The following is a 23730-nucleotide window of genomic DNA, read 5'->3' as shown; positions in this document are numbered from 1 at the left end:
TAGAGAAATTAAGCGTTTGATGACCCGATCTGAAAGCGATGTAATCAAAAGGTCAATCATCAGGCACGCGGACGGACTAGCTAGAAGCGTATGATTGATTATTCATAGAAAAAACGATGAGATGTTTAATAATGAATTAAATGCCATCATATTCATGCATTTATACGGCGGTATTTATTAATTTGGCAACACAACCGCCGCAGAATATCATACTGAATATTGGATTATATATCATGCTTTAATTAAATCTTCTATGTCATTTGAGCAGAAATTCAGCGTAGTCATGTAAATGCTGAAGGAATCAATTATATTAAATTTTAATATTCTTCGATCATATGGGAATACGGAGAATAATTCAACAATATTTAATTCTTCGATCGTATAGAATATTTAGAATAATTCAACAATACTGACTTCTTCAATCATATGGGATACAGAGAAAAATTCAACAATATTGAACTCTTTGAATTCTTCGATCATATGGGTCACGGGAGTCAACATAGATGCCCTAGGAAAGTTAACGAGAATAGGATTTTAGAAAGTTTTTTACCATTTCATTGGACCAAAAAAGTGATCAGGATTTATAACATGAGTTTCACAGCAGCACCCTTCACCGATTGTGCACCAAGCGAAATGGATGTGTCATGTTGTACAAATAGTGACACACTTGCTGCGTGTAGCACTGATACGTCTTTTTTCGGGGCCAAACTGGGTCAAGATGACCCACATAAGAGCAAATGTGCATCACTATTTGGACAAAGACTCATTCATTTTTTTAGTATGGATTTATGGCTATAAATGAATAGGAAATATTAGAGTAACAGTGCATTTAGTTAACTATCTCAGATTTCATGTGCAATTTGAACGCACACAACTAAATAAATAATGAAGACTTTTGATGAAGTTATCACGAAGCTAAGGAAAAATCTGGCATTGGGTATTAGAAGTCGACCACAGAAAAAATTTTAAGACTTGAGGATTTTTGAGATATAGCAACACTTTTCATATCCATTGAAAATATATACAAAAACTGAGTAGTACAATTTTGAATTACCAACTCTAGTTCCAAAATCATTAAAATATTTGCAACCAACATTAGCACGGAACTTCGCTAACGCAAATTGTACACGATTTTATTTCTAGGTTAACGAGACTTTGCCTGAAAACAAATTGCTGCTACAATATTTCCACGCAGGCAATTTGTTTTGCGGGTCGAATTCCAATTGCTAACACATGCGTGGGTGTGCATTTGAATACATGGATATTTTTAAGAATCAGGACCCTATATAATAAATGATTTTTTTTTAAATCGTATTTAAAATTCGAATCTAATCACGATAATTTTTCTAGCAACAAATTCGGAGCTTGGTTAGTGATAAAACAATTATAAATAAAGAACAATAATTTTTTTAAAAAATTTTAAGCAAGTTCTTATATGAATGATCTTTGAAGGTTTAGAGTCAAAAAGAACGATAAATTGAAGAGAAATTTAGAGTAATTTTTAAAACCTGAAAACAAACCCTCAACTAGATCGTGAAAATCTCAAAAACTAGCAAATTTAACTCACAAAACAGAAGGACTGCTGAGACAACATCAATTATTAGGGAGTGGGCCGGGGCGATCCTTAAATTCCGGAAAAGGAAAACGACAGCAGCAGTAAAAGATGAAGCTAGGCCAGCAGAACAATAAAACCATCAGCAATATGGAAACAATAACAAAACTAACCCCGCTATACTATGATGCATTGGATGCGAAAAATAAATTTAGCAACATATCTAGTCCAGTGTACATCTGATGCGGTAGCACCAGAACTAGCGAAGAAGCAACACGTACTGTACTATCCATTGAAATATCCCTGATGAAAGAGTGTGTGTTTCAAAAATAGGAGTTTGATGGAAGAAGAAGGCTTATATTTAATTAATGTATGCAAGTTCCAAAATTATTAACTGGATTCGGAATGACGGTGTTCAGAATGTTGGGTCTCTCAAATCTCGGCAATTATTTATCCAAAGCAACACCAAGTTGACGTGCTAGTTGATATACATTAAATATTATGTTATTTGCCGCTTGTAGCAGTTAACCATCAGCATCAGTGGCACGAATGGAGCACCAATTAATTAAGCTTCATAGTATAAAGCAAAAAATCTTGCTTTTGATGAAGACACTCGATTCACGCTTGTTTTTACATCAACAATTGAAACCTCTTTACCGTTTTTTTAAACAACACGTTCTTCAACGCAGCTCTCATGTGCGTGCGCGCTACATTTGGCGGGGGTTTTTCTTCCATTATGGAGTATCCACTGTATTATTATGAATAAACGAATGAATGAAAATATTAAATATAACAAATTCCGTGCCAGAAAATAAATGTGATACGAAAGGCCTCAGCCAACTCTTCCGCATGAACTTGCGGCTAGTCCCTAGTTTCCTCAGTACCGCAGGCTATTGCTTGCAACCGATGTATTTTTTCGTCCGAAATACTGTAGAGGAACCATGGGCTATATATTAATAGCATTTCAATTATATCCCCTGTAAAGAATCCGCGTGTAAAATGAAAGAACGCGAGTGAATGAGAAAAATAGAGTCACTGCTTGCATAAAATCTCTTCGCAGAAGGACTTTAACTGCAATTAAACTAAAAATTATAAACCAAAGAATTTTTAAGCATAATTAAGAATATTTTTGTAAAAATAACATGGTGAACTTAGCGGAATTTTGTTTGTGTAATTTACCATCACCGTGAAAAAATCTTTAGCTGAAAGAAATACAAGAAAGAATTGCATTCATAAACAATGATACATTAAATTTAGGACTAGGCAGTAAACGTATCATCACTGTAAGTCTATATATACACGATAAAACGTTATTTTACACTAAAAAATAACACAAAAATTTTATGTGCAAATATTCTTTACAAATCCACCAGGATGTCTCAAGTTCAATATAATGAGTTTAATGAGTTACCAAAAAATTCGGTGACTTCGCAGTCACGAAAAAAGACCCCCAGATGCTAGAGACGGAGACAAATGACCATAACATCCCTCTGTTCTAGATCTCAATTCCCCACGTTTTCTTTTAGTTTAATGTCAAATAATTTTATGTTACCACAAAATCATGTTCGTTCGTTGCATTTCATGCTTCCTAACGACCCAGTCTACAGGGAACAAGTTTCCAGTCGTTTAAAGAAATATTAATGATGAATTTTCGGTAAATCAGTCTTATTACGATTCATTAATCGTAACTTTCTTTCATGTTTTACTTAAATTTGATAGGGTATTTCATATGACAACATTAACGCGTGAGAAATATGCTGCAGATCCAATAAGAAAAATTAAATCAGGTAATGTATGAGATTTCATTATTTAATTGAGAAAAGCGCAAGTAGATAATGAAGTAAGAGACTTCGCTGAAATTTTTGAATAGCATTACCTGAATAGCGATTATTTCATCTTAAAAATTTCTAGTTAGAAAAATTAATCCTTGTGTGCCGATTATCCTGTAGTAACCTGATCACTAGTGGCGTCCATCGTTTGATATAAATTTCATTTATCTTAATAAAAAAAAACTTTTTTGTTATTTTCCGAATAATGATTTCTGCAGAGAAAAGTTGATCTGAAAAATATTGTTTAAAGTCTGTAACAGTTGAAGCTAATTTGTAATTCTTAAAATAAATCCTTATTATTTCAGATTAACAATCAAACCCAGAAATCTCTACACGCGAGTTTGAAAAAAGAGCAAAAGCTTAATTTTCAGTGCGATGGCCATTGTATTTTTCTCTGAAAGCCTGGGATGAAAATTATCATTGAAGTGCCACAAAACTGCCTCTTTTTTTTAACGCGAGTCGTCAATAATTTTCACATGGATGCTAATTTAGTAATCACTGCTATATTGCCACTAAACTGATCCATTATTTAATTTTCGTTGCGCATTATTTATATCCTACTCAGTAAAGTCAATTATGATAATCATACACGAAGAGTGCAGTAAAAAGTCCGCTCGTTATAAGCACAGGCATTTTTACGGTAGTTGTTAACCGACATTACGAGAATAAATTCGCCTTCTCGGAAATTGTTTGCAGGAAGTTAGCGGTAGAACTGCAGTTGCTGAGGCAAAAGCGCAACAAGATTGATGCATAAGCAAATTTTCTGTTCTAGGCAGACTAGGAAATTGCAATTCTGTTCCAGGCAGACTAAAGGAATAGCAATTCTGTTCCAGGCATCCTAAAGGAATAGAAATTCTGTTCTATGCAGACTAAAGGAATAGCAATTATGTTCCAGGCAGAGTAGGTAACAGATTCTCCTACAATAACTTATTGAAAATTTGCATTAAAGCCCATAATGTGATTTACCAAAAGGAAGTTAATAACATCTATCTTATGTTATTGTTATTCAATAATTCTACGTTAAGAATGTTTACGCCCATAAACTAAGAACAAAAAGAATATCATCCTGAGAAAATTGTCTGAACACAGAAGCCATGTGGCGTGCTAACAATTTCATTAGAGTCTGACTCGACGCCACGAAAAGATCACATTCCGAATGAAGCATCCATAATAGGTAGACTATGGAATAGCAATTCTGTTCCAGGCAGACTAAGAGAAAGGCAATTTTGTTCCAGGCAGACTATGGAATAGCAATTCTGTTCCAGGCAGAGTAGGTAACAAATTATCGTACAATAACCTATTGAATATGTGCACGATAGCCTATAAATAATTTACCGAAAGAAAATTCATAACATATATGTTATGTTATTCAATAATTCCACGTAAAGAATGTTTACGACCATAAATAGAGAACAAAAAGAATATCATCCTGCAAAACATGTCTGAACACAGAAGCCATGTGGCGTGCTAACAATTTCATTAGAGTCTGACTCGACGCCACGAAAAGATCACATTCCGAATGAAGCATCCATAAGGAAGCGCGCGAAGCAGATTTTTTGAATTAGTCCTAACAAATTAACTGAACTACAGAAGCGGAAAATACTCAGAAAATAGTGTTTCTCAGAATAGTTTAATTCAGAAGAATTTATTTTAATGAAAATTTCCGAGATTTAGCTCCAAGGAAAACATCGCGAATTTTCAACAAAACCGAATTCCTAGTTAATCTGAGATTGATTCTAGGCTCCAATTCTAATCATTTATTTACCCCATGGCGGGAAAAAACCGCCTCGCTTTTCCTCTATAATATCCAATGAAAATAAATGACTGCGATCAGCCATTAGATAGGATTGGCATCTACCATTGTATTAAAATATAAACCTATTCTCGCTTCTCACCAATTATGCTGTGAATTATACGTCTTCACTATCTAACTTTAAACAGTGGAAATTAAAATCCACACATAAAAAAGCAATATAAAATTACAGATCTAGACGGATTATGTATAAATAATACTATTCTTAACAACATATAATACATAAGTATCCATTTTTAAATTAAAGTATGTGAAAAGATCGACTCTTAGAATAAGGAAACGTGCATGACGATCGACTGATTTATGTAGGCATTATAAATCTGAGGGTCTCCAGTCTCCATGGCAACCATACCAAGAAAAACCAGTCGGAAGTGGTCTTATATATCAGGGAAATAATCGTCATTTGTAACAGTTACTTCAATAAACCTCGGGCATTGCGACGACATTGACAGACAGGATGAGCAGGAAGCAGCAATTAACCGCAATAGCTCCAGCATGCACTCGCTCGTAATCCTTTCTGTCCAGCATACCAAACCTTAATGCATTTTCTATGGCAGCGAAGACTTGCGATCAAAATCCTAGGAGTTTTGACATGAATTTTAAAACTGCGATTTATTCCAGTGGCTGACATGACTTCTTAAACATAATTAAGCCCAAAACAGAGATTAATGTCACTAAGGTTCAATCATATATTGCAGCCAACGGATAAACCCAAAAGAAAAGCCACGGTAACACGGAACGCGAGAGAATGAAAGCAATTGAAACTTGTGGCTTGACGAAGAATATAAAAACTTTACACCTCTTGTAAAATTCACCGATTACAAACAAACCATTTTCGGTTATAATTTACAATTAGATCCGAGTAATAAGATCATTCACACCAAATCGGCATCACATCACAGCTGGACACAAAAAATTCGAACGACCGACCGGCACAGGAGCTGGAAGCGCACTAGCATTCTAGGCGAGTAGCGCCCGTAGATTTCTGGGCATCGGCCGTACAGAGAGAAGAAGAAGCGAACTCTATTGATGGCGAAGGCTTTTAGGCGCTCGTAAGTCTCTATTTGCGACGCAAACATGACACTGGCGCAAACACTGTGTCCAGTAGGCAATGCTTACAGTTATTAGACGGGAAAATGACAGTCCCGAAAAGTTTCCTCTCCTCGTTACATTTCACTATTTAGGAAATTTTTCCTAGCGAAGCCAATAAAAATCGAACATTATTTTATCAATTCTGTATTGGAAGCTTCAAAAAATTTACGCACCAAAGATTGACAATGAATAAAAAATCTTAAGCCCAATAAGCACAAATCGAGTATTATCACCACATTACTGAATGAAATTCTTAGGACGATTGAAATAATTCACTGTATAGTGAATTTATCATTTAAGATCTTGAAAAATATTACACACACACTAAAAATTGAATTCATGGACGGAAAGAATACTCTAATCAATAAAAGTATGCTAGAGAATTCACAGTTGCAATACATATTCAACATCGTCGTAGTGAAATTCTAGAGAAAGTATTAAATTGATCATTTCTATTCGAATAAAATAATTTCTTAATGACATACATATCTACACGTCCGTCAATGCTGTCGTTACAATCAATAAGCCGTTTAATATTGTACACGACTAACAAGGAGGGAAGTGGTCAAGTCGATGCAGAGTACCGTATCGGTGACCTGTGTAGAATTATGGTCGTAATAGAGAAGAATATGGAAGCATAATATTGTAATGCTTCTATTTCATTATTAAAATTATTGTAGGCATATTACCTTAAAACTACACAAATAATTGTTCAGAGAAGTAATTTCAAGGAAGTTTTCATCTATTGACCTATAGTGTCGAGAATACAATAATCCGACTGAATATATTTATTTAGAGTATGCGTTCGACAAAATTAATGATAATCAGGAAAAGGCTATTTCCTTTCAGAAATTTAAAAACATCGACATCTCACGATCGTTTTAATAGTGAAGACATGAAGATAATTGTCCACCTTCCAGGTAAGCTTTGGAATTATTAGATAAATTAAAATATTGCCTTATATTCTTAAGGAAAACCTACAGCCCAATTGAATCCACACTGTTAGAAAAATTACCGTTAGCGCTATAACCGGCGTTTCAGTGGCCGGTCGGCACGTAAAAAGAAACACCGCGTCGCCATTTTTATTCTAATTTAACACTAGACATTTGTAAAACATCTTATAAAAATGGCGAAACAGTTTATTTTCACGGGGCGACCGGCCACTAGAACGCCGGTGGGACCGTTTTTTCACCGTTTTTTCTAACAGTGCAGGACAATTTAAGTTATAAAGTGATGTTCAAGAAGAATAAGATTGATTTAATATCTGTGCCTTCTATACCACATTCTCACTCCTAAACAATCAAGACACAAACTAATTTCTTTTTTTTTTTCGGACAAATTCAGACGATAACATACCATAGTATTACTTTAATGGATGACCAAAAACAACTGAATTATTAGTGGTGGCACGATTAAATGTTAAAAGAACGGAATGCAATAAGTCTTCTTTTAACGCGAAATCTTTTTCAACAATTTCGTGCAATTATATTCCATAAAATGAAAAATGGAGGCAGGCTAAGAAAATTGGAATAAACTCCACGGACACTGCGACTGACATTTAATTTACTTTTATGAACGAAACTACTATTTCCGAAAGCTTGATGCGAAAGAAAGTGGTAGTGCCAAGCGAGTCAAATATATTCAAATTTCAGGGTGAAACACTAAAAAGTATTGATTCGTAACATAAATTACGAGTCCACGTTTGGCAAACAACTTAATATTAAAATAAAACTTTAAGTTCAGCTACATATCGTTATATCGCGAAAATCTTGATAACACTTGGCAAGGTATCCATTTCTAAAAATTGTCGTCAAAATGAAGGCTGATTTTTCTGTAAACAAGTGCTGCGTGATATGAATCGCAAGTTAAAATTACATAGAATGTTATTGGAGTTAAAGGACCGAAGATCGTTTCTTTAACGGTAGCGTTCGATGCTAAAATTTAGATTTACAATATAATAATATAATATCGACTTTTTACAACATATTAAAGCAACAATATACCATCAAATATTATTCATTTCAGTTTTTTAATTCAATTTTCGCCGAAAACTACGACCATTATTTTAAAAAGGTCATTATCAACATGTTAAACAAATAGTAGCATCTCCAGCATAAAAGATCGCAAAATTGAAGCAAAAACTACAAATCCTGAAGTTCTCTTCCTGTCCTCAGGAAAGCAACCCTTCTCCATCATGAAGCCTCAGTCATTTGCATGTAAGAAGGGATAATAAATACATGGGAGTCCAAGCTCGGGAAGCTAATGGGGAGAAAGAAGCAGCATGCCCAGCTCTGATTACACCGTCATTTGGGGCAGTGAGAGCCCGGGATGGCTCATCAAGGTAAGTTCGAGCAGCTGAAAAAATTTGCACGTTTCTTCCTTGAAAAAATTTATCATGTGTGTTCCAAATAACACAACTATTTGAAAAAAATTTGTATGCGCGTTCATTCAAACCTCCAAAGAACACAGTTTTTTTTAATTATCCATTGTGCAGTGAGGAAAATTCATTGAAGTAATAGTGGATGTGCTTCAAACGTGCAATTAAGTTCATTTATCGTTCGATCAAAAAGTTCTAACTGTATGAACTCAGCTTGCCAATCTATTTTAAAAGTTCATAGCTTATATGATGCTCAAAAATGTTTTCACAGTGCTTATATATGATCTATCTTTCGTAGAGATATAGGAATGGACTAAAAATCTATCTTCCTTACTGAACAATAATTCATCAAAGACGATCCACAATGAACGAACAAAAAAACACTGAGCATTTTAAAAGTGTTTCTAGGAAGCGGGGCGGAAAATGACGATGCCTTTAGAAGTTGGCACAAGCGGCGCGCGAAAAACAGAGTTGGCTTTATTGAAAGAATTTAATTTCTCCGATAAAGTTGCTTGAGAAGCGTCGATCTTAATATCAATATTTTTATGAAAAGTTCGAGAAATTTAATCGAAAATAAAAATTGCCACATAAATTAGGCCAAAAAACCCCATTTCTTATGGTCATCAGGATCAAAGGAGAACTTAAATAACAATTAAAGTAAAAATTTCTAAACTTATTGATACGGAGGAAAGATGAAAAATTTCGTCCAGTTAGGGTGAGATATGTAAAGGAAACAACATGCAAATATTTTTTTAATATAGGGCACAAATACACCGAGATCATGAAATGTCAGTTGTTCGCTCGATCGATCAGTTAATTATACAGCTGGGGCAACTAAAAAACATGCAAATTTACGTCAGTTAAAGCATGCAAATTCATTTCCCATTTGGAGTCGTCTCTAGTATTTGCTCAACATGCTTGCAGCTTTAATAAAATCCATTTAATTATATTTTTTCCCAATAGCAATGCATCATCAATGGTAATCAAAAAATCAAGAATCGAAGATCATGCGACATGAAAATCAAATTTTTCATTCGTCAAAGTCACGAACAAAAACAAAAAATTTTTGAGCATTGTGAAACAATTAAATTGACTGTACTCAATTAAATAAAAAGTACTGAGATATTTCACGTATGATGTTCACATTACGCAACAGCGGTCTTAGCGCATATAATCCTTTATAGTTATCGTCAACATTCAACTCGTATAAACTTTTGCCTCCTACCGTAACCCAATCATTTTCTATCTAGAATCGAACGAACGGCTTTGCATTCGAACGAACGGCTATTCAGCGCTGTCCCGAGGCCTTTAGTTCAAAGATTAGCATCTCAATTACCAGAGTCTTAAGAAACTCGTCCTAATTTTCTGACCAAGTCTCGCTAAAACGGCATTAAAGTTTTGCAATGAGACGCTCGGCGCTTACCATGACGAGAGTTTAAAATAAATGATATTCAACTTCAGTTATTCTCGAATGAAAAACGTCGGTACATTGTTGTCATTCCATGCTCAGTGTGTAGCAAGTTTTAAGTCAAAGTAATTCCAACAAATAAGTGAAAACTAAACATGATAAGCGAATATCTGCAACCGATTTAAAATTTAATCTAATTAGTCTTTCGCGTAAATTCCGTATAAAAATTTATTAATAGTGGTCCTATATTGTAATGTAGCTAATCGAAATATGCTGAAAGCTGGCTTGAGCCTCATTTATCAAGTGGAAAAAATAATATATTCATTAAAAAATTCGATTGAATACATAAATTTTGAGCAAGAAATTACAATTACAAAATAATCGCATCATGAATGAAAATAGAACAAGCGCAGCGAGTCATTGTGGGAAATGGTATCTACCAAAATGATGTAATCGTAACACACAATTTATTCACAATTTTCTCATGTACTAAGAAGTATTTTCCACAAGTTAATATAGGCGGAATTATCTTCACAAACACCTATTGCAGTCACGAGCGGCAATTTGACTCTGCTTTGACATTTCACTCCATCACCTTATAACTTTATTGTATAGAAGCGTACATGAGCGTTCTATTTATTTACAAGGCGTGTCATGAGTGATTTTACATAAAATTCATTCATCATTATGAATTTATTCATTGATATTTTAGTTCGCATGTTGGAGAGCGGACCGGCAGTATGGTGTGAACCCGGCTTTAGTCTCCTTCTCCGATTGCTCAGCAAGAAATTTCAGTTCTGACCAGCACGTAAATTGTTCATCCTAATGAAAGGATTGGTAAAATAAAGTGATTAGAATAGAATTATTATTAACCAAATGACACTGCACGATCATGTAGGCAGAGTTGGTATGTCTAAACAACATCCAAATCTATTTTTCATTCTTTCATTTTTTCAATTGGAATAAAATTAAAAGCCACTATAAACTATGTTGATTCTTTTTTTTTTTGAAGATTTTATGTGTAATAATTCAATCGAAAGATACAAGAAAACTATGAAGAAAAAAATAAATGGCTCAGAAGTTGAGAGTTGTACCTTAACTTAAAATAATGTCATGATTTCTCCTATTGGTGAGGGACACAAATCCGATGAATTAGCATCGTTAAAATGTGTTCTAATGAATTGTTTATACTCCAATTTTAGGTGAAATGGGTTCTAGAAAGGAATAGTGGAAACCTAACGTGCTACCGATATACTTTATAATGGTAGGAAATCGTCAGCATTACACGACCAAACGGTTCTCTTAATTTAGAATAGAACGACTAAAAAATTAAATACCAGGAAAAGCATCCAATAATATATTAAGGATGAAATAAATTTAATAATAAATAATTACTCAAGTTACGTTCCCGTCAATAAAATATCCCAGTCAGACACTAGAGTGAATAAGACTGCGAAAATATGAAAAGAAAATCAAGCATCAGTGTTAATAAATAAACGCGAATTGATAAATCTTTTTACGGAACGTCTGTAACCATGTACAGTAGAACTGAAGTACAAAGAAGAACTTATTGCAGGCAATTACACATCATCAATAAATTTTTGTAAATGAATTTTAAATCAATTATTTACGGTTAATATATATAAGATACAAAGCTACATAAAAATGTCATCAGGTGAATTTATAGACGTTCCGTTATAAGATAAAAACATTTAAATAATCCTTATAAAAATTCAAGTGAAGAAATCTGGAAATAAATTGTCTTTTACATTAAATTATGAGACAAAAATAAACAGTGACAAAGTGAGCATTCAATCATTACGTAGCAGTTGCGTGCGCTGAAATGCCTTGAAATAAACTGCCTCCTCCAATGGCCTACTAAATTAGAGGCCTGCGCGCACCATCGCACGCATGCTAATAAGCCGAGATCTACAGTCTTCGTCAGCACGAGACATTATCGATCTTCGTCAGCACGAGACATTATCGATCTTCGTCAGCACGAGACATTATCGATCTTCGTCAGCACGAGACATTGTCGATCTTTGTCAGCACGAGACATTACCTTGCGGCTGCTGGCTTCGCATTTGTTTTACGAATATTTCATTTTATTTTTTTTGCTACCTGCTATGCATTTTCCGTATAGCAGGTAAAAATAAATAAGATTTTCTAAAGCTTAATTTTCTATGAAAAGTACAGTGCACGAGGTAAGAATTAAGAACAGATTTAATTTATGCCTTCATTTATGTAATAGATGAAATTTTCTAGCCCCATACAATGACAAACTTCATTTCATACACAATTCTTCATCGCAATACAATTCTCCAAGACGAGCAAAATATAATTAAACGACGAGAAACACGCCGTACAGGTTTAATTAGAAGCCTGGCGAAGCCATCTTCCCTGATGGGTCGATGATTCACACGGTCTGGCTCCGAGACCGTCGTATTTTTAAACAACTTAAGTGCAAGCGAACTGCGGCGTGCTATATCCGTGGAGTGTTAGCGCCAGACGTTAAAGCTGCCTATCCATACGCCGGCCACACAATGAGACCGTCGGGCTAAAAATAGAACGCTAGTGCAGTACATTTCAGCGGATTCGTGTTTCTGTGTAGCCATAAAAATCTGATGATTTTCGCGGATGATCAGTTAATGATGCACTTTGAAATAAATAATCAATTGAAAAATTTATACGCCGGGCCGCCGCACAATGAGACCGTATGGCTAAAAATAGAACGCTAGTGCAGTCCATTTCAGCGGATTCGTGTTTCTGTGTAGCCATAAAAATCTGGTGATTTTCGTGGACGATCAGATAATTACTTCGAAATAGGTAATCAATCAACTAATTAACTTGATCACAGGGAGTTGAACGCAGGCTGGAAGTTATTTGATCCAAGACTGTGTGTCTTATATTAATCTTATCATCCAAAACGGTAAAATAATATGGGACCGATCAGCCTGTATTAACTAGGGTAAAAAGATGGCAAATTGCTCTTATATCAAAATATAATAATTTAATCAGATTTGAACTAGATTTTTACTGTGCAAAGTTATCAAAATATAAGCCCGGTACCTAGACATGATGCATCTTTTCGGAACCTGTAACACTAACAAAACGGTAAATGATAATGAAAATTATTCGTAGACGTATACGATACTACGAACAAATTTCGATTACATTAGTATGCTCAATGAATTTAACTAAATTAAAGACTTTTTGAACTAATTAGCACTTCTACTGGCCATTCAGAAGTCGTGAGTGAAAGTGTAACTTCAGCAATTTTCGCTGAAGCATGGGTGCATGATTAAGATGAGAAATTCGTTTAATACCTAGTGCTAAATCCAGTGAAATCAAATGTACCTTCATGAAAAATATTAAATTTATTTCGTGTTATTTTTCGCTTCAGGTCAAACGCGGTAAATAAATTTGCATTTATTTCTGCCTGATCAAGGGCAGGATTTTATCAAGGCAGGATTTTAACGGAAAAAAACTGAATCGACGCAATTAGTAAAATTAAAGCTGAGAACCATAACATGCTATGCTACCATGCTCACCGCTTGTAGGAAGATGCATGAGTGAAGATATTATTGACAATTCGAATCTAAGATCGACATTAAATCTCATAAGAATATGTTAGATCTGTTAAAACTGGATAAATTAATAACTAATACATTCTAATTTACGCAGAAAAATACACACACCAATTGAAATTGTTGAATTGCTTTCAGATGAATTATCTGTCGCCATTACTACTCGAATCTCTCTAGGCTCTATGCTGCTCGTCATTAATTAGTGAAATTCGTTTCTACAGGCCATATAACAAGAATTACTAGACCAACAACTTAGTTTTCTCTATCATGCATTGTTGGTAGATAAAAGGGTTAAAACTTCGGTTGAAAATATAATCAGGCATTTCGGTCCAAACGTATTCAAGGCAAGGTATAAATACGGAGCTGTTTTTTGAAACGGGTTCATAAACGAACGTGAGGCAAGACTCAGAGAGACAGGAAATCGATTGCGGACAGTTCCGAGGCTGGCTTTAGTCGTAAATCATGGCAGCGCTGGCGCTCTAGTCCCATCATATATAGCAACCTAGCTTCTCAGCATTGATTAAATACGCCAGCAACTATTTCTGAATTTTCGGTGCAAATCAAAGATTCTGGGCAGTCTATTAAACGTATTTTTTAATTGGCCTTTAGACCGGTTAATCTAAAACGACTTTCTCTGCAAGTCAGTGATACGAAAATTGTTCAAATTAAGTTAATTTACAAACTTACAGGTTATCGTTCAGTAGACGCTCGATACATGGCGATCTCGGTAATTGTTTTACAGTCCCTTAATTGATGCACGCTACGAAATTTGCGTAAATGCGTTTTTTTAATGAGCGGGGGATTAGCGCAATGTATTTATACTAAGCCATACGACACATGCGATATATAAAAGGCTTAATAGGAGCGAGTGCATTGAACAGGAGCAATTAAAGTCCCACAAACTTTCTGGGCAAAGTTTGCCAGAAAATACGCTCGTATATTCCTTGGTATATACAATAATAAAAAAATTCCAATTATTTAAGAAAAAAGTTTCGGAAAAAAATGATGCTGGAATAAAAAATAATTCCTGAAACGTACGAAGAATACCGCAACGATTTAAAACACGCGCAATTTAAACACACGCTACAATTTAAAACACATATTACAATTTAAAACAATTTTAGTTAGGCAGGCACAAGTCATCACGCGTTGTCTAGATTGCACAAGCAATCCTGAAGTTTCCATACAGTTCATCAGGTGTACACACAAAGAGCTAATTGGTTGGCGCGGTCATTTGGTAATTTTGGTGAGTGTTTATAATTAACAGCAGTCCCATGCAGGTCATAGTGTTAGCGTCGCCCACACATGACGCGGGTTGAGTACACACAGAGGTTGTGAAGATTTTCTTGTGTGATCACGGTAAGCACTTTTAAACATATCCATTTTCACGCTCTCAGTAGTTTACCTCAGTGTTAATCCGTTGCATAAGTGGTCACATAACGATGTAATCTCGAGTTGTAATTATATCCCAGTTTTCTCCCAATAATTTCGTAAGTGCCATAAAATCAAAATTGCTAATTAAAATGTATGGTTCGGCGGTTAAGTGAGTCTGTTTATATGTTCTCCGTAAGGTTCCAACCCTTGGTAAACCTTTCTCCGGCAGAATCGCCTCCAAGAACGAAAATGCGTCTCAATTATTCCTCCAAAAAAGACCACTTTGAAAGTATTTTACCGAGGAGTCCCACGCCAGTAGAGATAAAGGGAACAATGTCAAATAGATGCACGGCATGGACAACATTCGATGTTAATATGTACACGAACCCCTTTAAAAAACAGTTTCTGTGAACCGTTAATGGAAATTAACAATGCCATACGCAAAAAAAGGAAAGACGAACCAGACGTCACGTCAGCAATTATGTTAATTCTTGAATAAAATTCACAAATAAAATTAATGAAACATGAAATGAGGTGGCAATAGACGATGAACGAGAAGCAAGTTCGATTAACATTTACGAATGGATAATAGTATTCCGAATGGATAATTTTAAAATGTTGTAGTTGGTTTGCAATCAGGCCAGCAGCCTTTCTTCTGACACGTGCCTTAATGAAAAATTTGTCTTCTCATAATCTCTTAATTAGACGAAGAATAATATTCATTTCAAACTTTCACTACAGTATTCCAGAGGAATAAAATATTTCAATATTCCAATTTCATTGCAAACTTGCATAAGTTCCTGCACTCCAGCCATTTTTTGGCTCCAGAACAAAAATGCGCAATGTGGTATTCATTCTCGCAATGGCTTAGCCAGTCAATACCAACCCATTACAAAGTTATAAAACAAGTAAACAACGGAATATTCCACTACCAAAGTTCTTCCATTTATGCAACAGTGATAAATATTAGAAGCAACGATAAAAATATAATTAAATAATGTTACAATTCATTCGGAACCAAGCAGGAGGCCGTTACTCACTTTGGCAGAATTTCGAAGTCGCCCAAGCGCCTGATGAGTGTATTCCCTCTCCAGCTGGTCATACTGAGACTGAACGCGCCTGAAAAAATGGAAATTTACTTTTAGATGCGAAAATTGATTTTTGTTTATGCATAAAGAATAGCAAATAACTATCTTTGCATGAAAACCAAGAGCTCACCAACTACTGGTCATGAAAAAGAAAATAATCAGTACATCAAAATGGAAGCGACTTGCTCAAAGCGCTGGTGTCATTTAGAAGCTCATTACAAGTCTGACTCATAGCCAGCTATGAGGCCTTATACGAAGGATCAATCAAATCCTTGCCTTTGAATCTACGGTGAAGTGCCCACGCAAAGTTACGAGGCCCACGCACGTTTCCATTAACCCTTATCAGGACTGGGGTATGTAATCAGGTCTTCAGGATGTAAAAAGTTTTTTTTTTTTGCCTCGCATAAAGTTGTTCTGAATACCCTTAATTAATTGATAAATGTAATTTGGTGTAATTTATAGAGATACGCTTCATAGTGTTTCTGAGAGTTTTCTCATTATCAAAATTTATTTATCTGAATTAAATAACAGATTTGTTAATTAGTGCTGATAAAATTATCGATCGTGAACTGGAACTCAGAGTCGAACTTTGCTTCCTGCCTACAGAAAATATCTTTTAGTCAACCAACGCTCCAAATTATTAACCAGCCGGCTTCGTCTTTCCTTGCCTTTGACTCCTGCAGTTTTTCAATATTTAACGTCAAACATTGGTAGAATAAATTGTATATCATACGATGGGTTCGTTAAAGCCAATTTTTGCCGATCGATGGTTTGAAGTTACTTATTGTTGGAAAAATGTTATATCTCAGGAACACTGAACGAAATCAGCTTTTCGTTCTTACTAACTTACAACGTAACTTGAAAAAAAGACACGAGAATTTAAGAGACACTACACAAATTTTTCTGAATAAAGCATTGATTAGCAGAAAATATCTTACTTAGTAGTAATTTTTGAGCTGAAATAAAAATTACCAGAAAAATAGACAATAACGATAAATTAACCAAGTCCGAGTTAGAGCGATCGAAAAAATCAGCAAACTCTCAGATGTACACACAAAATTTTAAATATATTTAAATTAAAATACCTGGGGCCATACTTTCAAAACTCTCTAAGTGAACGTAAGTACTTACGCTCTATTTTCTTGTCTATGATTGGTGGATTTTGCTTGAAAGTCTGTCAATGATTGGCTGATGAACTTACGATCACTTAACTTTTTTTGAAAGTATAGGCCCTGATGTGTTAACTGATGGAAAATGAAACTTATTGTTAGCTAAAAATTTAATTCATAGTAACTCCATTTCATCCTATGATAAGGAAGGCTCCTCACTATCCAAGAATATATTATATTATTTAAAAATATGCATATTGCCAAATTCAAGCCCAGCCTGGGCCTATACTTTCAAAATTCGCTAAGCGAACGTAAGTACTTACGCTCTAATTTCTTATCTATGATTGGTGGATTTTGTTTGAAAAGCCGTCAATGATTGGCTGATGAAATTACGATCTCTTAACTTTTCTTTAAAGTATATGCCCAGATAATCAAATACGCAACCGATTATACACTGGAATAATAGGACAAACAAATAGAAAGTGAAAGTATTTCTCACTTAGATCAAAACGACTCCAACTCGGAAATAGCACACAAAGGAAGTTAAAGCGTATAATTTTATTTGGGACAAACAGAAAATACTGGGAAAAGCTTGTACAACTGCAGTGATTGGTGTAGGAAAGGCTTAATTTTACAGAAGCTACCATTTCCCATTTTTAACGTATCCTAATAAAAGTAAGGTTCAAATGCATAGATAGCAAACGAGGTCTTCAGGAGGTGTTTAATAACCTTCCGAGAACAACATAAATAAACAGAGATTTATAAGGTAAGTATTTAAGTTCGCCCGATCAGCATTGTCATATTAGTTTTATAAATTTGTAGTACTGCATTCTATTTGAGCATTCATCTAAACTTATTCATCATTCAAATAAGAAAAGTGGCATTTTAAATGGTTCGAGCTCAATTTCTAAGTAGCAGATCTAGCAAAGAAAATGCAAAATTTCAGAATTGTGTAGAATCACATTTGTAGATAAAATTGTGCGTAAATTAGGAAGAATTAAGCTTCATCGCACTATTCAGATGTCGGAATTAAATCGTTTGCACACTATTCATCTCAATCCAATTACTCATTAATTTCAACATTTCAACTAAATCCTCCTGAAAATTTAGTCTCGGAAAAAATTAAAAAAAACTGAAATTTACCGAAGTCAAACAAAATTATTGAATACCCGATTGTTGTCGCAACACAATCATGGCACAAATTTTTCCAAGTAGGTGTCATTTAACTTACAGTATCACAAGACCGGTGTATAGCAATGAGTTGAAAACAGACACTTTCGTTACATTATAATCCAAATATTATATTCGGAACATATTATCATCGAAATAATTTCGACCATACGTGTTTAAAATATAAGTGGAGATTCACGGCGGCCGTGACCCGTGTGAGATGGGAGTGTCGTTCGGCCCACGCACGGCACCTACACCGCTTGACCAGCGACCATTTAAGGGCAACCGCCAAATTGCAGTTTTATACAACGTGAAATGTGATACGAACAGTGAACAGATGTTGGTCTAAGATTCAAATTAGCGTTTAAAATGCGGACTAAGAATAGGCGTAACAATAGTAGAAAAAAGAAAAAACGGAAAAGGTGGCAAAAACAAAAAAAAAACGGAACGATTCGTACGATTAACCCAGTATTTGATATCACCCCGTAAGCTCGTATAAGTTTTCGCAATGATTTTCTAAGCTTGAAGAAACTTGCATGAATACACTATTACAATAATTCGATATTCAACACGAATTTGGAACGCTTGAAAAATCATAAAGTACGGATGAAAATGTTAACTTGCTCCAAGACATGAATGTGGTCAATTAACCATGAAAAAATATGACATCTGTAAGTTGATTTTTACAAGCAGTAAACCGCCATAGATGTAACAACTTGAAAGAGGGCAAAAATAAATATTCAGTGCTACTAGTAGCTAAATATCAATTCCTTCGTTTCTATGAATGAATTCCAATGTATTTCAGTATGAATTTTGGTCAATTTCTATTTATTCAAGATTTCTTATGAGGGCCGATGTTTATTGTTGACAACGGTGAAATTCGGCTCCACCCAGTTGCGTTCACCTTGTCAGACATGCATACACCTGAGGCTGATGAGGATAATTTGTATGAAAAAATACATTCATTTTCAGTGACAGGCACGGGTCAAGCTTCAGACAGCTGCCGGAGGTAATTTTCGATCATGATTGTGAGCATTCAAAATACAGAGCACATTTAGATTAGGTAAACGAATTGGTCGTTTCTCGGCTCAATATTTATACCGATCGTAATTCGTATTTCATTGAGGTAGATCACTTACAACATGTGACCGCCATTGCATAATTGAATCTTAGGTCTGAGAGGAATTTAATGCGTCTAAAACTGATGAACCTTTCGTTTAACTAGAAGGGACAAAATTGTACGATAAGAGAGGAACAAGAAAAATAATAACAGCTCAATATTATATGAATTTTACAGGAACTAAAATCAATCTGATTGAGTGTTAAAAAAAGTTAAAAATGCGTAGGATGCTGTACACATTTAAATATTTATGTATTCGTTGAAGAAAATTCACTATATTGAAAAAGTTGTGGAGCCCCGCAACATCACAGGATCCAAAATACATTTATTATAAAATTGAATAATATCAAAGTTAATATGTGATTTAAATGTAAAATGATACATTTTCTTAACAACCTTCAACAGCCTTTCATCCTCCACGAGGCGCCTCGGGAAATATTTGCAACTCAAATACAATTCAAATTCGCTTGTCAAAATCGTTCGTAAAATTTGGTATCCAAATAAGTTTTCCAGGTCGCAGAACTCTAGAGAAAATATTGCAGCGAATCGCGCCGAAGTCTTTTTGGTCGAGAGGCGTGAAGCTTCCTTGGCGACAAGGATTAGGAGAAGTGATGACAGTCGCTGTATTCCACTCAAATAAATAGCTGGGTCATATTATCCTAATAACGAAACAGTTTCTTATTCGCTGCACAAGCAGAGAGTGGAAGTAGCACTCAAACGCTTCTTTTGTCTGTCCGAACTATGTCGATACAACCCACACAAGTTCACTGCAGTTTGGAATAATTTCTCTTAGAGTACAATATTGTTGTAAGCTTGAATATTTCAGGCTCGAATATGATTCTTGCATTATAAACCTGCTTAGAAATCTCGGTGGAATGATTTAAAATTCAAGCATCTAGACTCCGTGGAGCTGAGAACGGCGTTGTGAGTGTGAGATATTAATGGGATGGCAAAACGAACAGAACTAAAATTTGTAATTTTTATAATTTTATTTTACTCGGCGATTTATCGGCAACCCCGCTCTTGAAGCTAATTAAATTGTTGAAAAAATGTCGAAGCTTTAAAATCACCGACAGCTCCACCAATACAAAATCAGCTTCAAACTTTTTTTCATGAAACCGTCACGATAAAAAATTCTCAGCCATCATTATTGCTACAGAGTTAAGGCACAAAATCAGACTAAATTTCGCCGAGGCCGCATTTTTCTCTCCGATAACGCAGATATAAAATGAAAATCATCAGTACTTTTCATAATGAAAGCAACAAATTCTGAACAATCACATAAATATCGAAGATTTTAGGGTCACACGAAAAATACAGAGGATGTCGGAGATGATGATGAAGAATACCAACAATGAATGACACAAAGGAACAATGAACAAGTCACATGATGATGATTTACAAACATTACGACTTTATCATGCATATAAATTATGAAAAAGTATTGTCTTACATTTGGAAATTATGGACAGCGTTACATAAAATATAGAAATAATGAATCCGAAATACTTAATTGCCAGAGATGATGAACAACATAATCATACACATAACAATGTATCCGATACACTCACTTGTCGTTGATGATGAGCAATATCATAAAATTAAGTAATAATAAGTCACTTCACTATGTCACTCACTCGATGGAGGTAATAAGCTGCTTGCGAAGCTGCTCCTTGGCCTTCAGGGAGCCTTGGGTGGAGGGAGCAGCGGCCGAGGACTCCAACTCCCACTGCAGCGCCACGAGCTTACGAGTCTGCCCCTCCAGCAGCAGAGACGTCACCTGTGGCAAGGCGTCGAGAACATCAGAGGACGTGCCATCATAAAAAAATATAACTCAGTACTCACTGCAGTGAGTGACAGCGAGCGCATTTTCACGTCGACGAAAACGTGGTCAAGGACGGACAGACAGACGGACGGACATGACGAGCACAATAGTGAATTTTTTCCAGAAATGAGAAAATGCGTTTAAAATACCAGCCTTTAACTCTATTCTCCAATCAGGCGAGAAATCAGTCACTACGTGTACTTAGGTCACTAAATAAACCTAGGCCACTACGAGTTTTTTATGGTTTTAATACAAGATATTTTATGTTTGGAATTTCAAGTTTAGAGAGACATTAAATTGTAGCGCATGTCCGCTCTAGGGGAACGCTGGACTGGTCATTGTATAGGACGGAGTCAAGAAGGAGGTACGTATCTTGTGGTATTGTGTAGGCTGTTAATGTATGACCATCAAGTGTATAATGTATATATAAGTGATAATAGATTTGATTCGTATACTGTTTTACTATTAATTTTTTGTATATATCTCATCCTGCTTATTTAATCTGGCAATTATCATAAGCATTCTAATTATTAGTTTTTTTTTATTTTATCTATAGGAAAGTTCAGAGCTTTGACTTAAAACTTGGAATAGCAAATGATGCATACAGCGAACTTTGACTTTCTCCTGAAGTATGAAAAAGGATGATCGGGTTTATACACGAATACGAGCCATGCATATACGACCACGTTAATGCCAGAGCCTTGTTGATTTTGGGGGGATCTAACAGCGTGTACCTAGGCCGCTTCGTGTACCTAGGCCGCTACGTGTACTTAGGATAGAAATTTCTAATAAAGAATAACACACGTAGCGAAATTTACGCGTAATCATAAGAAGGTATCCTCAAATTATTTAGAGCCACCCTAAGTAATTACTGTACGCATTTAAGTAAAGATTCGCGGCCAGATTTAGAAGCAATGAAAGCCACACTGACAATTAAAAATAAGACAAATTAAAGGCGGATCGATATAGAAACACGGAAACCCATATGTGTGCCACTTAATTTAAAATCCGCGTAAACAATATTATCTAGACCATAAATAAGTTGTGACACGTACACAGAAAACCCTAATAAAGCCAAGCAAATGATTTAAGACACGTAAAAAAACAATAATATGCTAAACGATCAACCTAGAGTCATTAATTGTTGTGATAATGCACCCTGAAGAGTTAGACATTGAATGGTAAATGAATCTGCATTATTTTGATTATAGATTTCAGTATAACATATGGAAAATTTTTTATGGTATGTTTTAGCACAAAAATGTAAAGCACAGTACTCAATACTAAACTTGCAACTCGTAACTTCACTGTCAATTTAATTCTTTAATTAAATAGATAGATCAAATGTTAGCGTGATCTGAATGACTCGATTCCTAAGTTTTTTGAAAAATTTGTGCGGAAATTGCGCTAATAATATTTTTTTATTTCATTTCGAAGTTTATTTCGCATTCATAATTTGTAATGAAGGTACATTTCGAATGTCTTGCACTACAACCATGGAAATTTGCTTTAGGACTAATATACTGCCAATTACATTGATCAAAATATTTTCGGTTCCCAAATAAGAACATAACTGCCCAAAGGTAAATTCATTTTTAGTTTAAAAAAAAAAAAACAAAAAATTGTATGAATAAAAAATGTCACACAAACGATATGAATAATCGTTAACCACACAAGTTTTGAATTAATTACGTGAATAAAATAGGTCGCAAACTGTTTGTAATTGACATTATTAACAGAAACAGAAGCGGATGAAGTCAATCAGCATGTAACAAAGAATAAGGTAGAGCTGTAGTGAAAGTCAATCATCGCGGATCTGTACTGTGTGGTGATGCAGTTGATAAGTCCCGGGGCATGTGAGAAAGCTTCTCCCCGCAAGTCGACACGAGTAGTGGTGTAGTTAGTTAAGCAAGTTCAAGGCTACAACAAAAGAGAACTCGAAGACAGCAGTTACTTCATCACGTGCTGACAAGCCACGACGAAAAACGTGGCAGTGATGCGCAAAATGAATAGTTCGGTCACGGTACAGGCACAAAAAAGACGAGTCAAGATGACACGAGGAACTCGTTAAACACCATGCCCCCCCCCTGAAACATACACCGCAGTGCCCCCTCACTGCCAAGGTCTCGAGTGCTCAGTATGAGCTGAGCAACACGCGGGGTCAACAAGAAAAGATGAGAGGTCAACAGATGTTATTGATACTTGCGCGCTGCAAAATTAATGTGTTAATAAAATATCCAGAAACGAGTATGTAGACACATAAATATTTCTGACTTTAACCCCCATAAAAGTAAGAGCGAAGTTTCCATTCTCATTTCGGACAAAAAAATTCTCATACGGAAACATCTGAAGTGTATTAAACCATTGAGAAAATGTGCAGAGAAAC

General features: G+C 35.2%; 1 protein-coding gene across 2 annotated transcripts in view; it reads right to left on the bottom strand.

The window, feature by feature from the left end:
* The window catches only part of LOC108670723 (ras-GEF domain-containing family member 1B), a 303823-nt gene that overhangs the window by 151471 nt on the left and 128622 nt on the right, over positions 1-23730 (bottom strand). For both annotated transcript variants that reach the window (XM_047884607.1, XM_018158213.2), the window contains 2 exons: positions 21157-21299; positions 16073-16151 (listed from right to left, as the gene is read on the bottom strand). In XM_047884607.1, coding sequence (XP_047740563.1) covers positions 16073-16151; positions 21157-21299 — 222 coding nt within the window. The remainder of the gene's footprint in view (positions 1-16072; positions 16152-21156; positions 21300-23730) is intronic.

This window comes from Hyalella azteca, unplaced genomic scaffold (genome assembly GCF_000764305.2).
Source record: "Hyalella azteca isolate HAZT.00-mixed unplaced genomic scaffold, Hazt_2.0.2 contig15709, whole genome shotgun sequence".
Classification (NCBI taxonomy): Eukaryota; Metazoa; Arthropoda; class Malacostraca; order Amphipoda; family Hyalellidae; genus Hyalella; species Hyalella azteca.
The sequence above is the reverse complement of the archived record's forward strand: the minus strand, read 5'-3'. Positions and strand labels throughout refer to the sequence as shown.